The following is a 13,652-nucleotide window of genomic DNA, read 5'->3' on the forward strand; positions in this document are numbered from 1 at the left end:
ATCAATGTAATATGATGATGGTTGCTCAGAGCAGCAAGCAAATTATCTCCTGCAATCTGCTCAGCAGGTAAGTAAGTGACAGAGTTACCCTGTCAGGAAGGAATTAGAGTAACTGAGCTTCCTAGTCAGGAGGGCAGGTGATGCTGCTGCTGCGAGGTCAGCATGGGATAAAGAAAGGAGCAGCCTGCACAACTACAAGAGCCATGTTGAAGTCACACTCAACACACCATGAGGGCAAAGAGTGATGCCAGGCTGCAAAGTATCTCTGAGAAAGTTTCCCAAATGCACAGGGACAGTAAGGAAGAAAGAGCAGCGCAATAACAATGACCCCATCTACCTAGCTACACAGATTCTGTTCCCTTAGGATGCAAACAAGGTAGCCACAGGGCTACAGCTGGCAGAATCAGCCATTTGTCCAGGCCAGGCCTCTAACTGCAGAATCCCTGGGCACAAGAGGGGTAGGGTGATGTCATCAGTGTGCAACTGACACTCAAGCCTGGGGGTTTTAAGAGTGACTTTGCCTAGAGCTCTCAGGTACAGACCAGCACCACAAATGGCAATTCTGTACTTCTGAGGTTCTTACACCAGACTCATCTCTATGGTATCCAAGGCAGCATCAATCCCTCAGGGATGACACAGATTGGCTCCTATCTGCTAGAGATGGCCGGGACCAGACCAGTTCCAGACACCACCCCACTCCCTTATACTCATAGGAAGCCCAGCCTGGCCAGACACAGCTGACCCCAATACAAACCCAGCAGGCATTCGGAGAACCAGGGACTGAGCCCAGACTAGAATCAAACCTGGCTATGCCAGGGGAGGGGAATGGGGGGCGAGCAGTATGGGGTCCCCCGTCATCCCACACAGGACAAAGACGACCCCACAGAGGGGGACAGTTTTTAAAGCACCCACAGGCCACAGATCTACATCCGCTTCCCTAAACACACACAGACAGATTTATTCCTCCTCCCACAGACAGCAGCCCCCCAACAGAGCACAGATCCCCCCGCCCAGGAACAAGCTGCTGGCTCACCCTCCCTGATGAAGTAAGCTGTAGCTCACGAAAGCTCATGCTTAAATAAATTGGTTAGTCTCTAAGGTGCCACAAGTCCTCCTTTTCTTTTTGCAAATACAGACTAACACGGCTGTTACTCTGAAACCTCCCTGTAGAGATTCCCCTCCCCCCACCCAGGAACCGACCGCAGGCTCATCCCCCTGCCCAGCCCGGGGACAAGTCGCAACCGCATCCCCCCGCTTTGGAACAGGCTAACCCCACTCCCCCGCCCAGGGACCAGCCGCAGCTTCATCCCACTTCCCCCTTACCTACTCCGCAGCGCGCGCCTAGCAGCTAGGCCACCCTCGCGCTCCTTCTGACCTACTTTCCCCCTCCCAAGGTATAAACAATCCACCCTCTGCACCGCCCCTTCCGCGCCCATTGGCCGCGACTTCCCCGGGAGCCGGAGCCTCTCCTCATCCGACATTCTCAGTTGGACCGTGCTCCCCTCGCTCACAAATCAGAGGGCGGGGATAAAATCATTAAGTTCTGATACCATTGGTCAAATGGGCTGTCAGTCCTCAGAGGGCTGCACCATTGGAGAAAAGTTTTTAACTCAGACATTGAGGCGCTTAGAGCGTGATCACGTAACAGAAACGCAGAGGCCATTGGCTGAGAGGAACGTCAGTCAGCAAGGTCAGGTGGGGCCAATATTAGTTCACGGGGCGGGATTACAGCCAGAGCTCAGTTTCTCATTGGTGGCGGCGCTCCTCGGCGCGTGATCTCGGGGCACTCGGAAGTGCAGGAGTACTGCTTGAAGCAGCATGGAGGTAGTCGGGGGTGAGTAGTGGGGAGCTGGAGGGGCAGAAGGAGCGGGGCCATTCTGCGGGGGGTTGTAGCGAGGGCTCCCGCGGCGGCCTCTCCTGACTCCCCTGCCTCGCTGTGCTGGGACGGAGCCCCACGAGGCTGGGAAAGCCCCGAGCCGTGGGGACTGCGAGGCTCAGCCGCTCACGATGGGCCTCCTCCCCCGGTCCCTGCCCGACGCTATGCACGGGGAGCGATGGCCTCCCGGGAGCCGCCCCCTAAGGCGGGGGGTGTCGCTGTACAGCGGCTGCTTGGACCGTGTTTCTGTGGCACCCAGCGGCCATATGCGTGACTCGGAGCCGCTGCTGACCAGGCCTGTTGTGCTCTGCTCCGCCAGCCATGGGTGGGGCGGGGCTTTGGCTGCGCTGGGACTGGGGGTGGCTCCCAGCCGGGGTCCATCGCTCCCCGCTCCGCTTCCCCGTGACAGCAAGGACATGTCATCCTTTGGCCAGTGTGTGTCTGCTTCTGGAGAGGGAAGGCCTAGGTATAAAGACCACACGTGCTCTTTCTGGCTCGGTACTGTGGTGCTCGGCGGCTGGGGGCTGCGCCGAGGATGCTGAGACCTGGCTTTGGCCTGCTCTCTTCTCCCGATTGACCGTAGCACTCTGGGAGAGGGATTCCTCTGTACTCCCCACTCTGACGTGAGGTTTAAAGATGAGGACTAGGACAGTGAACTGCATCTACTATTGCACGGAGAATGTAAAACAAAGACAGGGATCACTGATGTGCTGAGAACTATGAATAGTTCCTTTACTCATTGTCTACAACTTGGTACAAAATCAGCTGTGTCAGGGACATGGCTGGTCACCAGCACAGTGAAAACACAGCCTTTCAGAGCAGATTGTGCCTAACTGTATCTTGGGGACAGTTATACAGTAGGTGTTTTTTTTGTAGTGTAGACAGTACCTAAAACAGCACAGCACCAGTTCCCATGTGCAAGGAGGCTATCTTTCTCAACCCTACCACATGGACTTTGCAGAAACTGATGAAACTGCCAAGAATTTGTGGCGTGACACACTATTAGTAACCTAACTCAGTCCAACTCCTGCTACGTTTTCTCTTCTCCTATGACCAGCAACTTGGGACTAAATCCACAAAAGGGCTTAGATGTTGCAACACTGAGCATTGCAGCACCTAACCTTTAGGTGTCCTGTTACCCAGTGGAATCCTCATCCCAGAGTTAGGTGCCCAGGCATGGGGAGAGTTAGGCATCTAAGAATAGGACTGACAGAATGGGGCTTAGTATGCTAAGCTTGAAGCTGAATAAATTATCCAATCAAAAATGCCAAGCAAAGGGGTGGGATGTAAACAAAACATCAATAAGTACCTACTCTGGTCCAGAGGGAGGCACAGATCTCCGCTTGGGATTCACAGCTGTCATCCTGCTCCTGGACTTAGGCACCTAAGGGCTGGTCTACACTAGAAAATTAGATGGACCCAGTTATGTCGACAAGGGGTGTCAAAAATCCACATTCCTGAGTGACCTAGTTAAACTAGCCAAAATCCCCATGTAGACAGGTCGATGGAAGAAATAGATTACATATGCTGGATTGTGTATCTAGAAAGGAGGTGGATTACATACACTGATGGGAGAACCCCTTTCATCAGTGTAGGTAATGTCTACAATATAGCATTACGGCTGTGTTGCTGCAACATTTCAAATATAGATAAGCTTTAAACCAGGTCAGCCATCTGTCTCTGTTTTGCTCAGGTGTGCATGCATGAGAGATGGAGACTGATGGTCACCCCATTATAAACAATAGCCCAGAGGTTAGGGCACTCGGAAGGTGAGGGACCCATTTTCAAATCCCTGCTCTGCCTGATTTGGGCATCCATCCCTGAGGAGGATTGACCCCCATGCTATTGGATTTTTTGGGGTGGGTCTCTCTCAATCTCTCTGGTTGTATAAATGATTAAATGTTCATTGGAGCAGGAAATGGCATTTGGGGCTCCCACATCCTGGGTGAGTGACCTAACCACTAGGCTGTAGAATCAATCTTTTTCTGGTCCAATGAATGTTAATTATTCATACAAAGTGGTCCAGTTCCAACAGGAGTGGCTGTGGGAGACCTGCCCCAGAACACCCCATCACATGGGGATGGGCACTTTCCTGGACTATGAGTGATCCCGATTCAGGTCCTTGCCATTTCCCAGGTGAGAGCTCTGACCACTGGGTTATTGGGCATTCTCCTGCATGCCACCCAGCTGTCTCTTGTGTGAGGGCTTCAGAGAACACCTGTTGGATCAGGCCCTGCAATTGAGATGGGAGGGAAGGGGCACCTAGCTTGTGAATTCCACTGGGACTTGTGATAAATGAAGGGGCAGGGGTAGATTCCTTTTACAGACATCCAGACAGCCAGTTAGCTATAAAATCCCTGTTGGTAGCAGTTCTCTATTTGTTTTACCTGTAAAAGGTTAAAAAGTGTGACTGCATGCATAGGTAAAAGGAAGTGAGTGGGCACCTAGCCAAAAGAGCCAATGGGAAGGTTAGAACTTCTTAAAATTGAAACAAGACTCCCGTTTTGTCTGTCTGTGGTTATGCTCCCAGAGAGCAGGGACAGGGCTGGACTATGCTGTAAGAGCTTGCACCAGATATGAAAAATCATTAAATCATACCTAGAAATTACTCATTTGAAACCTCAGATATGTAAGTAGATCAGGAAATGTCTAGGAAGACACAATTAGGTTTATCTCTTTTAGGTTTATCTCTTTATGGCTTCCACTTCTCTGTGCTAACACCCAGATGCTTTTGTTTTGCTTGTAACCATTAAGCTGGACCTCAAGGAAACCATTCTTGATGCTTAATTATTATATTTGCTCTTTTTAAATCTAGCATTAGCCTAAATTCCAGATGTATTTTCTTTCTTTTTGTTTTTAATAAAATTACCTTTTTTAAGAACAGGATTAGGACTTTTGTGTCCTAAGAGATTTGTGCACATGCTGTTTAATTAGCTGGTGGCAACAGCTGATTTTGTTTGTTTTTTCTTTCTCAGCTCTTCCCCAGAGGGAAGGAATTCTCAAGTGCACCTTTCTGGGTTCTCAAAAGGGGGTTTCTGCACTTGGGTGATGGTAGCATCTACCCATCCAAGGTCAGAGAAAAGCTGTAACCATCGGAGTTTAATACAAGCCTGGAGTGGCCAGTATTAATTTTTAGAATCCTTGCGGGCCCCCACTTCTGCACTCCACATGCCAGAGTGGGGAATCAGCCTTGACAGGGCTTAAGCATGACCTAGGGCACCGAGCAGCTTGGCGGTGTCAGGACTGCAGTGGTTTTGTGTGCGTCCACCAGGAGGGATGTAGGCACCTATGCGGTTAGACAGCAGCTGAATAGGGGGTTTGAGGATCTTGGAGTCCCCCCACATGTTAGCTGCCATTTTAAGAACCTAAAGCTATGTCCTTTTGTGGATCTAGCCTTTGGAACTTGCTGCTTTCTCTAGTCCTTGGCCCCTTTGAGAGAATAATAACAATCCTAATCTTGAAAATGCCATCTAATATGCTCCCCAACTATATGACAATAGACAATTCATCTGTATACAACCAAAGAGGTTTTAAAAATTATGGGGGAGAGAGAGAACCTACATAAAAGGATGTTAGATATTAAACACCTATAGAAACGTCTTGCAATTTCTTCCTTTCGTTACAAAGGAGAAAAAAAGCAGAGATCTGTGCTATGAGTTACCTTTGATTGAATTCCTGATTACTTCTCCCATGATCAAAGCAGGCTCCATCTCAAGATGAAGTCTGTTTTTCTCACTCAGCTTGTTCTTCAGTAAAATGAAGTCTTCCTCTTCCTTGATTGCTATTTTATATTTCCTGAAACACTGGAAAACCCCTCTGAAGCAAGAGATCACATCTTCCTCTCAAGTGCTGCTTCTGATGGTTCAGGTTCAGCGAACAGAACCAGTCTGAGGTACACCCCACTTTGATATGTGAAGCTTTAGGAAATTCCTTGATGATTCATGTTAACTATTCCTGTTTTTTCCTGGACTTACTAAGGATTGTGTTTACCTTTATGTCTGAGTCCTTAGGGTTTCCAGAATGTGTTACTGAACATTCAGGAGTGTTAGGAGCCATTGGAATTCAAATAGTCCTCTGTTACCTGTGAGTCAGGTGAGGGAGTTCTCCATTGGACACCTGGTCCCACTAGTGCAGAAGTACAGATAATGTAAAGATTCATGGAGATAGTTTACCTATAATTAGGGCCTTAGAAAAAATCTTCAGGAAGCTGTGCCAAATTTGCAAATCGCGGCAGAGGTGCTGATATTACTTTGTTTATGAAACACTTAAAGTAACAATCCATAACAAAACATACCTAAAACAAAATTAGGTGACATTCTTGCTGTAAAATCAGGTTACTCTCATTGCTCCCTTGCTTCTTTTCCCCACTCCCACATAACAATCCAGATTTGATTTTTAACAGTAAAGGCCTTTGCTGGAACACAAGATCCCAGAGATCTGCCTTTGGAAAGATGGATTTATTGGAAACCTGTGGTGTATAAGCTTTGTTTCATGTGGTTCATGAGACATTGGTCCTTAAAATTGTCAGTGATCTTTGGTCCTGGAGGTACAGCAAGTTCCAGCCTTCTACCAAATATAGCATGTGAGTTCAGAAACTAACCAAGGTCCCTAATTTGCCAAGAGGCAGCGTCATTTGCCCTGAGCTCCAGAAACCTGTAACAATACCCATCCTCCTCCTCCTCTCATGTATAGAGCTGGTCCCCTTGGGTCAAGGTTGAATTCCATTGATGAGGAATCTTGCACTGCCACTTATCTGTGCTGTGACTCAATACAGAACTTCATTCTTGGGATGGTTCAAAGGTGTAATTTCCCCTAGTGTCATTACAGTGGTGAAATGAGTGTGTTAATGCAGGTTTGCTGGGGCTTTATCTCCATTTTGAATTTTTCTTGCTTTCAGAGCTGTGTAGTTCTTGTCTCTAGATGGATCTTTAGATCACAAATTTCAGATTTTCTGCCTCTGCCAGTACCCCTTGAGGCCCTCTAGCTGTACTCCATTTAAAGAATCTCAGAAGAATGTGTTCACACCCCTTCCCTGGGGACTGAAAGCACACTGTGTATGAGTCATAAACAGAGGTTGCTTAGACCAGAGCAAACACTGATAGTGCAGCAAGCAAACCAAAGAAAATTTAAAACAAGACACTGACACATCCAGAAAAACAAGATCTACACAGCACAGAAAGCAGGAAACTCCTAGGGGACTGGATGGCTGAGGAAAGGGAAGGCCCAGAGCGTTTCACTAGGTCCCAAATTGCAGTCTGGCCCAGAGCATTTAAGCATGTGCTTAAGTCCCACTGAGGTCAGTTTAAGTACTTTGCTGAATCAGAACCAAAGTCCTTACCACCCACTGGCTGTATGTTGAGCTGATGAGTCACAGCCCTGTTCCTAGAGGATAATTGTCTACTCAAAATCCACCATCACATTTTGACTCAGGTTGCCCCACTGTTTTTAAACATTTTGCAACACCTTAGCCAAAATGTCTTTTCTGTAGTTTACATGGTGATAACTCCTTTAGTGGGAATGATGTCCTAGCTGTGAAATGTGAGGAGTCACTCAGCTGGCTGCCTATGGCATTGCTATTCATACATCCTCAGAGCAGCATGATGCTGTGTAGAGGTGCAGGGATGCCTCAGCGTTGTTCTGTTGTCCTTCACAGAGAGAGGTAACCTGGCTGGAGTTGGACACATCCTTCTGGTGCTCTCAGGAAAAGGAGGCGTGGGAAAAAGCACCATCTCCACCGAGCTGGCTCTGGCTTTACGGCATGCTGGGAAGAAGGTGAGCAAGCTACCATGTGGCAGTTATGAGTGTATTCTCCTTCCCCAAGATTCTAGTCTGGGGTTGTACGTTCATAATCTAGGTATTAGCAAAAATGCTACAAGATGTTTATCTAGTCATTAAGATCCTGCTGTGGTTGAGCAAAAGTTATTTTTACTATAAGATTTCAGATTTTTCTGCATTTATTTGACCAAAAAAAGCTGCAAAGTCCAGCTTTAAGGTCCTCTATTAAAGATGCTATATATGTGCAAAACATGATGAAAGCGCTGTGCAAAGCTTGTTCATTATAATTGTCCACATTATGCTAATGGGAAAATAGGCACCGAGTGGGGAAGTGACTTGTCTAAAGTCACACAGTGAGACAGTGGAAGAACCGGGAGTAGAACGCAGGTTCCTTGACACCTTGACCTCAATGGAGTTGCTAGGCCATGTTGCCTCCCTTTCCTAAGTAATGTCTGCTTTGGGCTTGGCAGGCTTTGATATACTGTGCTCTAAAAAGCTACTGGGATACTCACTTGCTGTGTGGATGGAGATCATGAAGGTTGAGTCCTTGATCTTTGCTGTCATTGCTCTCCAAGGCCTCTTGTTGTCTTGCCTGACCTGTTTCATGGCAGCTGTTGTGTGGGCAATGCCGATTTATAGGGCATGAGTATGAGTAGGGAAAAGAAAGGGGAGGCAAAATCCCTCTAAAGGTTTCTAGGGGTCTGAGAGGACATTGGGCTTACTTATGGAAAGGCAGAGAGAAAGATTTGGAACAGGGAGGGGCCCTCCTGTGCATATAAGCAGAACATGAGCTATATGAATGTTTACAATTTACATTGTGGTGAAGGCTCTCAAAGCACTTCTCTCTCTCACACCCACACACACATACCCCCCCCCCCCCCCCCCAAAATGTGGCCTCTTGCGGGGAGGGAGGGTCAGCCACCCAACATAACGGCAGTGGGGAATTGTGGCTGAGGACACAGGGCAAACAAAATGTCCCAAAGGCTCTTTAAAGTCCTGCAGAGCAGATGGGCCATGGTTTTTAAGGTCTCATTTGAAAGATCTCTGTCCAGGAAGTTCAATGACAACACACTGATCTCCCTTGGAAAGGGGAAAGGTTGTGTGAACTCATCCGGGATTTGAAAATGTGGTTCCTGTGTATTTCAAATCTGATGTGTAGGATTCTAAGCCATCCTTTCCTTAAGATCTGGGCTGTAGAAATCAGTGAAGAGTTATGTTTTGCCACTGTAGTGGCCCTCTGTACTGCCTTAGTTTAAGGGATTGTCTGAATGGTTCCACATATTTACTGGCAGGTGGGGATCCTGGATGTGGACCTATGTGGCCCCAGCATCCCTCAAATGCTCAAAGTCCAGGGCAAGAGTGTGCACCAGTGTGACAGTGGCTGGGTGCCTGTCTTCGTCGACCAGGACAAAAGCATCTCTCTCATGTCGATTGGCTTCTTGCTGGAGAAGCCAGACGATGCTGTGGTTTGGAGAGGACCCAAGAAAAACGGTACACACGGCTTTTACTCTTGGTAGTGACCCTACAGCAGTGGTGCCCAAACTTCTCCTGTTGCACCCCTCGCCATTACTGCACAGCCAAGGCTTCCATCCTCAGTGAAGGAGCTCAGGCTGAAGCAGAGCTGGGGGGAAACAGGAGGAGAAAGCTGAGGCAAGAGGAGGAGCGGCCTGGGGGCAGGGTGGAGCTGCATCCGGGGCCAGAGCTGGGCTGGGGACGGAGCAGAGTGGAGCTGTGGCTGGAGGTGGAATGGGGCTCCATGCCCCCCTCGGGGGGTGTGGGTTGCCCCACAGTTTGGGGACCACTGCCCTACAGCAAGGGCACCTCCTGCAAAGATGAAGCTCGTTGAAACACATGCTTGCCTTACTTATAGGCTGGTCTTGTCTTGCATATTGCTCATTATCCCCTTGTGCTTAGGCATGGATTGCAGTCTGTAGTCCTTGCTGTGTTTGAGCAGGTGAACTAGGGCTGGATGACAGACTAGGTGTAGGTAGCCTTTGACCTCTAGGTTGTTGCTTTCAATCTAGGCTGGTCATCATCTGAAGCTCCCCTTCCCCCCGGCTTCTTGCCCTGACTCCCAGCTGGGATCGGCACCTGAAGCCGCCCTGGGCTTCATACCTAAACTCCCAGCCAGGAGCATGGCTCCTGCCGTGAAATTGACAAGACAGCTGAGGTAAGGGACGCAGTGTCTACACAGACACTGCATTGCCCTAACTACATTAACATAAGCCTTATGCCTCTCGTGGAGATGAAGCTATTAGGCCGGTATAATGGGACTTACATCTGCAGGAGCATGGCTGTAGTGTGATAATTAGATCGACATAAGCTGCCTTATGTCGATCTAACTAGGTAGTGTAAACCAGCCCTGGGGAATGAGCTGTTAGATCTGTCCTGTGCTCTCTGGACAGGCCTCTATAATGATCACTATTGTTGGCACAGAACAGAATCTCCATGGTCTTGGAGACTGAACTACCCTCTTGCCACGCCCTGTAGATGCACTCCCTGTAGGGCAGGATAGAGACCCTGAGGGAAGATGGCACTGCTTCTGTTGATAGAGGGCTTCTCTTCCTACTTAAGTCTTATTCTTTTGAACCTATCTGTTCACACAATGTGGTGATCTGATATCTAACAACTGCTGCTACCACACTGTTGAGATTACAGACCACACCTCTGCTGAAAGCAAAGATTTTCCTCCGTTTTGTTTTGACAGCTTTGATAAAGCAATTTATCTCCGATGTGACCTGGGGAGAACTTGACTTCCTTATTGTGGATACGCCTCCGGGGACCTCGGATGAGCACATCTCCACGGTGGAATCCCTTCGCCAATACAAGCCCCTCGGGGCAGTCCTGGTCACGACGCCACAGGTATATGATGCTTGCTGGGGCAGATGTTTCCACACCCTGCCCTGGGGTCACACCAAACTAATATTTTATTGACCCCATTATGCCTTTAGGTTTGTGTTTACATGACCCTGTATGAATGTCAGTGTCTCTCTATGGCTATTAGTTCTGCATTTCTACTCCCTTCATCCCTCCAACCTGTCTCTGTGTAGCCTGACCTAAACTCAAGGATTGGCAGCACTGGATGAATGGGCAGAAAGACGGACATGCACCTCTTTGATTTTGCTGTCCCTTTATCACTGATACCCCATGACTCTGTGCCCACAGGCGGTGTCTATAGGGGATGTCAGACGAGAGCTGACATTCTGTAAGAAGACAGGATTGCGAGTGATCGGGATTGTAGAGAACATGAGTGGTTTCGTCTGCCCGCACTGTTTGGTGAGCCCTTTAAAACTGACCCACAGCTGAGCACCTCCTGCCTCAAGGGTATGCTAGGCAATCTGCTACATTGTTCTGCTTGAGGCCTGGGGTTTAAATTGACTTTGCTTGACTGTGGTCCATTGGAGAGACCAGGGAATGCCACAAAGGTAATGTGGTAGGTCTCTGGAGGCAAGCGGCTGACTGTACTGCTTTGTGGACCCTGCCCTCCTTCATTGGCTGGCTGTTGGGGTAGGTTCAGGAGAGGCAGCTCTTCTGTCTTCCTGGTGGGTGATGGGGGGTAAGAATGTCTTTGAGGAAGTGCATGAAGTCAGGGGGGGAATCAGCAGCTGCCCCAGGCAAATGAGCATTGCTTACTCAGATAACTGTATCATTCTCTGCATTAAATGTATCCAGATAAACAGTCACGTTGGCCATCTTTGATGCCCAGCCGTCTGCAGAACTGCTGCTCTGGGAAGTTCCTGGTGACTAAATGCTGTTTCTTCTGCTCTTCCAGGAGTGCACAAACCTCTTTTCCAAAGGGGGCGGTGAAGAGCTGGCCAGGCATGCCGGAGTCCCATTCCTAGGTGAGTGTCTTTTGAATGCAGAACCCTCCCTCGGGGGAGGGGTAGATCAGAAGAGCAAATTGTTGGTGAGTGGTGAGAACACAGTGCCACAAGGTGCATGGAATGGGGTCCAGAAACCAAACTGCAAGCTAAGCAGGGGAATCTCCCCTTGAGGTCTGAAGAGAACCTAGTTTGGGAGAGGAGCATAGAGCTGCCAAAGGGATGTGGTTATTGTGTGTCTGGCCGGCAGAGAACCTGGCAGTCCAGTCCGGCTTTGCATATGATGGGAGATTTGGAGTGATCCTAGTTGCCTGCTGTCAGGTAACGGCAAATACAGGCAGCACCACTGAGAGTCCAGCGGAGCTCCTATGAGGGAAATGAGGAATTTATTTAAACCTCCTTAATTATTTATTCCTCCCCCTAATCAAGGAGCAATAGTCTCGACAGTGATGCCAGGGTAAATCTCTGCTGATTGTGGTGCTAGAAGCACTTATAGCTCCTTTCTACCAAGAAAATGTCTGGTATGGTGCTGCACATCTAGAATGTAGTCTTGCTGGTGAGCAGTAAGGAGGTTAATAATGCTCAGTCCTGTTTGTCTTGTCTTATTCTGCCTCTCCTTCGGTTGATGTGGGTGTCTCACTCCCACCTTTCTGTATCTCTGACTTGCATGTGTGTACTCTCATCTCTGTAACTCGTCCCAATGGTCTCATGGTCACTTTCTCCCTTTGCCCTCCCACACAGGGTGTGTTCCCCTTGATCCCCAGCTCACCCAGAGCTTGGAGGAAGGCAGAGATTTCATCCAGGAGTTTCCCAAGAGTTCTGCCTTCCCTGCCCTTGCTCACATCGCCCAGCAGATCTTGGACAGGACATCCCCTGAGGGCTCCTGAGTGTGTTTCTAAGGCTGGACTCGCGTTGGCCGCCTCTTTGCAGCACTGTCAGCCGTGGACCAAGCCGATGGGGAATGTCAAAGCTATTTTAAAACATTTTGTGGGGGAGAGGGTGTCATTGGTACCAGTGGGAAATCTGGGAAAGGGAAGTGACACTATCACTACTAAAGCCTTGAAGAGACCTTGCTAGAGCTTACCATTGCTCTCTAAGGGGGCGTGTACATTTGCAACACCATTTGCCTTCTGAATAGATGAGCACTATGGCCATCCTGGAATGGGCTATGGGGGCACAGGTGGTGCAGCTTTTTCTAGCCACACAGAGAATGTTTCATCTGCCCATGAACTCCTGCAAAGTTAGTACACTGTGAAGATGGCCACTCCCAGGCTGTGGTGCTGCTGCTCATTTCTGCAGTATTCTTGGCTCTGTAAATTGTGTGTGGCCATTGGTCTTTGCAGCAAATACTGGTAGTGATCCAGGACAGGAAATCCTTCCCTTATTGAACAGAATAGCACCAGCAATCTCCACCCCCCGACTCCTGCTGCTGCTACCTTCCCCCAATTGCTTCTGTAGTGCTGCACACATGGTACTTCCTAGTTCACAGTGACTGCTGTCAGCTTCATGCCAGACCCTCTGACCCTAGATCCTAGCCGAGCCATTTCACTCTGAAGCCACAAGTATTTGGTCCAGAATATGCCTATGAAGGCGTGTGTGATGACATCAAGTCTCTACAGGAGCTCTGAAGTCTGTTTACTGAGTCTGTGTCTTATCACTTACTTAAGGAACACACCATCTTTTGGCTCCCTGAAAGGTGTCAGGGCTCAGGAATATTTGTAAAGGCTACAGACATTAAATAATGTTTTCTTACCATCTGAATGTCTCATTGCATTTTGTGTGTGTATGTGTGGCGGTGGTGGGGGGTTTGTCCTCTTCCCCTCCAATCCCCCCCCCCCCAACTGAATTCTAGTTTCCTTCCTACACCCTGTCTGTATTTGGTAGCAAATAATGGTTCTGCTCTGCTGGCCGTTTTGTTTGTTTTGTGTGTTTTGTGTTTTTGTTTTGTTTTAAGATTAAGGAAGTGCTACATTGGCCTTTATGGCTAGAGAAGATGGTCCTCTCTAAATCAAGTCTAGCATCACTTCTGTCCTAGTCTCAAGATGCATCTGGGCTACCTGATCAAAACAGTCGTTGGTCTAAGTGCAAGGGAGGTCCTGAGTCACTGCCTCCACAGAATCTCTGAACAGCATCCTCCTCTCCCCTTCATGATGGATGTTCCAGAGGCTGGTGACTACCCA

At 48.7% G+C, this 13,652-nt stretch overlaps 2 protein-coding genes across 10 annotated transcripts in view; one reads left to right on the forward strand and one right to left on the reverse strand.

Moving 5' to 3' along the window:
• Positions 1-1,417, reverse strand: part of SPSB3 (splA/ryanodine receptor domain and SOCS box containing 3) — a 51,492-nt gene extending 50,075 nt beyond the window's left edge. For 2 of the 6 annotated variants that reach the window (XR_013347399.1, XM_077829166.1), the window contains exon 1: positions 1,324-1,373. The gene's annotated coding sequence lies outside the window, so the exon portion shown is untranslated. Of the gene's footprint in view, positions 1-1,323 lie in introns of all 6 variants that reach the window. The other 4 variants (XM_077829165.1, XM_077829163.1, XM_077829167.1 and 1 more) reach the window with 3 other exon arrangements.
• A 332-nt stretch (positions 1,418-1,749) lies between these two features.
• Positions 1,750-13,227, forward strand: NUBP2 (NUBP iron-sulfur cluster assembly factor 2, cytosolic). 4 transcript variants are annotated; one of them, XM_077827810.1, is made up of 8 exons: positions 1,812-1,834; positions 5,699-5,768; positions 7,530-7,648; positions 8,944-9,142; positions 10,359-10,513; positions 10,817-10,927; positions 11,424-11,493; positions 12,214-13,227. In XM_077827810.1, exons 4-8 carry the CDS (start codon positions 8,989-8,991, stop codon positions 12,357-12,359), a joined length of 636 nt encoding a protein of 211 aa, XP_077683936.1. In that variant the 5' UTR covers positions 1,812-1,834; positions 5,699-5,768; positions 7,530-7,648; positions 8,944-8,988; the 3' UTR covers positions 12,360-13,227. The 4 variants fall into 4 exon arrangements, with proteins under 4 accessions (XP_077683933.1, XP_077683934.1, XP_077683936.1 ...); XM_077827807.1 differs by lacking the exon at positions 5,699-5,768 and having other exon boundaries at positions 1,750-1,834; XM_077827809.1 differs by lacking the exons at positions 1,812-1,834; positions 5,699-5,768 and adding an exon at positions 5,794-6,458.
• Positions 13,228-13,652: the final 425 nt, after the last annotated feature.

Source organism: Eretmochelys imbricata, chromosome 10, assembly GCF_965152235.1.
Source record: "Eretmochelys imbricata isolate rEreImb1 chromosome 10, rEreImb1.hap1, whole genome shotgun sequence".
Classification (NCBI taxonomy): Eukaryota; Metazoa; Chordata; order Testudines; family Cheloniidae; genus Eretmochelys; species Eretmochelys imbricata.

Bases quoted from the DNA above. Each gene is read 5' to 3' on its own strand.
- NUBP2 (XM_077827807.1), top strand. The intron at 10,514-10,816 runs GTATATGATGCT...CTGTGCCCACAG, and splicing joins TCCTGGTCACGACGCCACAG to GCGGTGTCTATAGGGGATGT. The intron at 10,928-11,423 runs GTGAGCCCTTTA...CTGCTCTTCCAG, and splicing joins TCGTCTGCCCGCACTGTTTG to GAGTGCACAAACCTCTTTTC.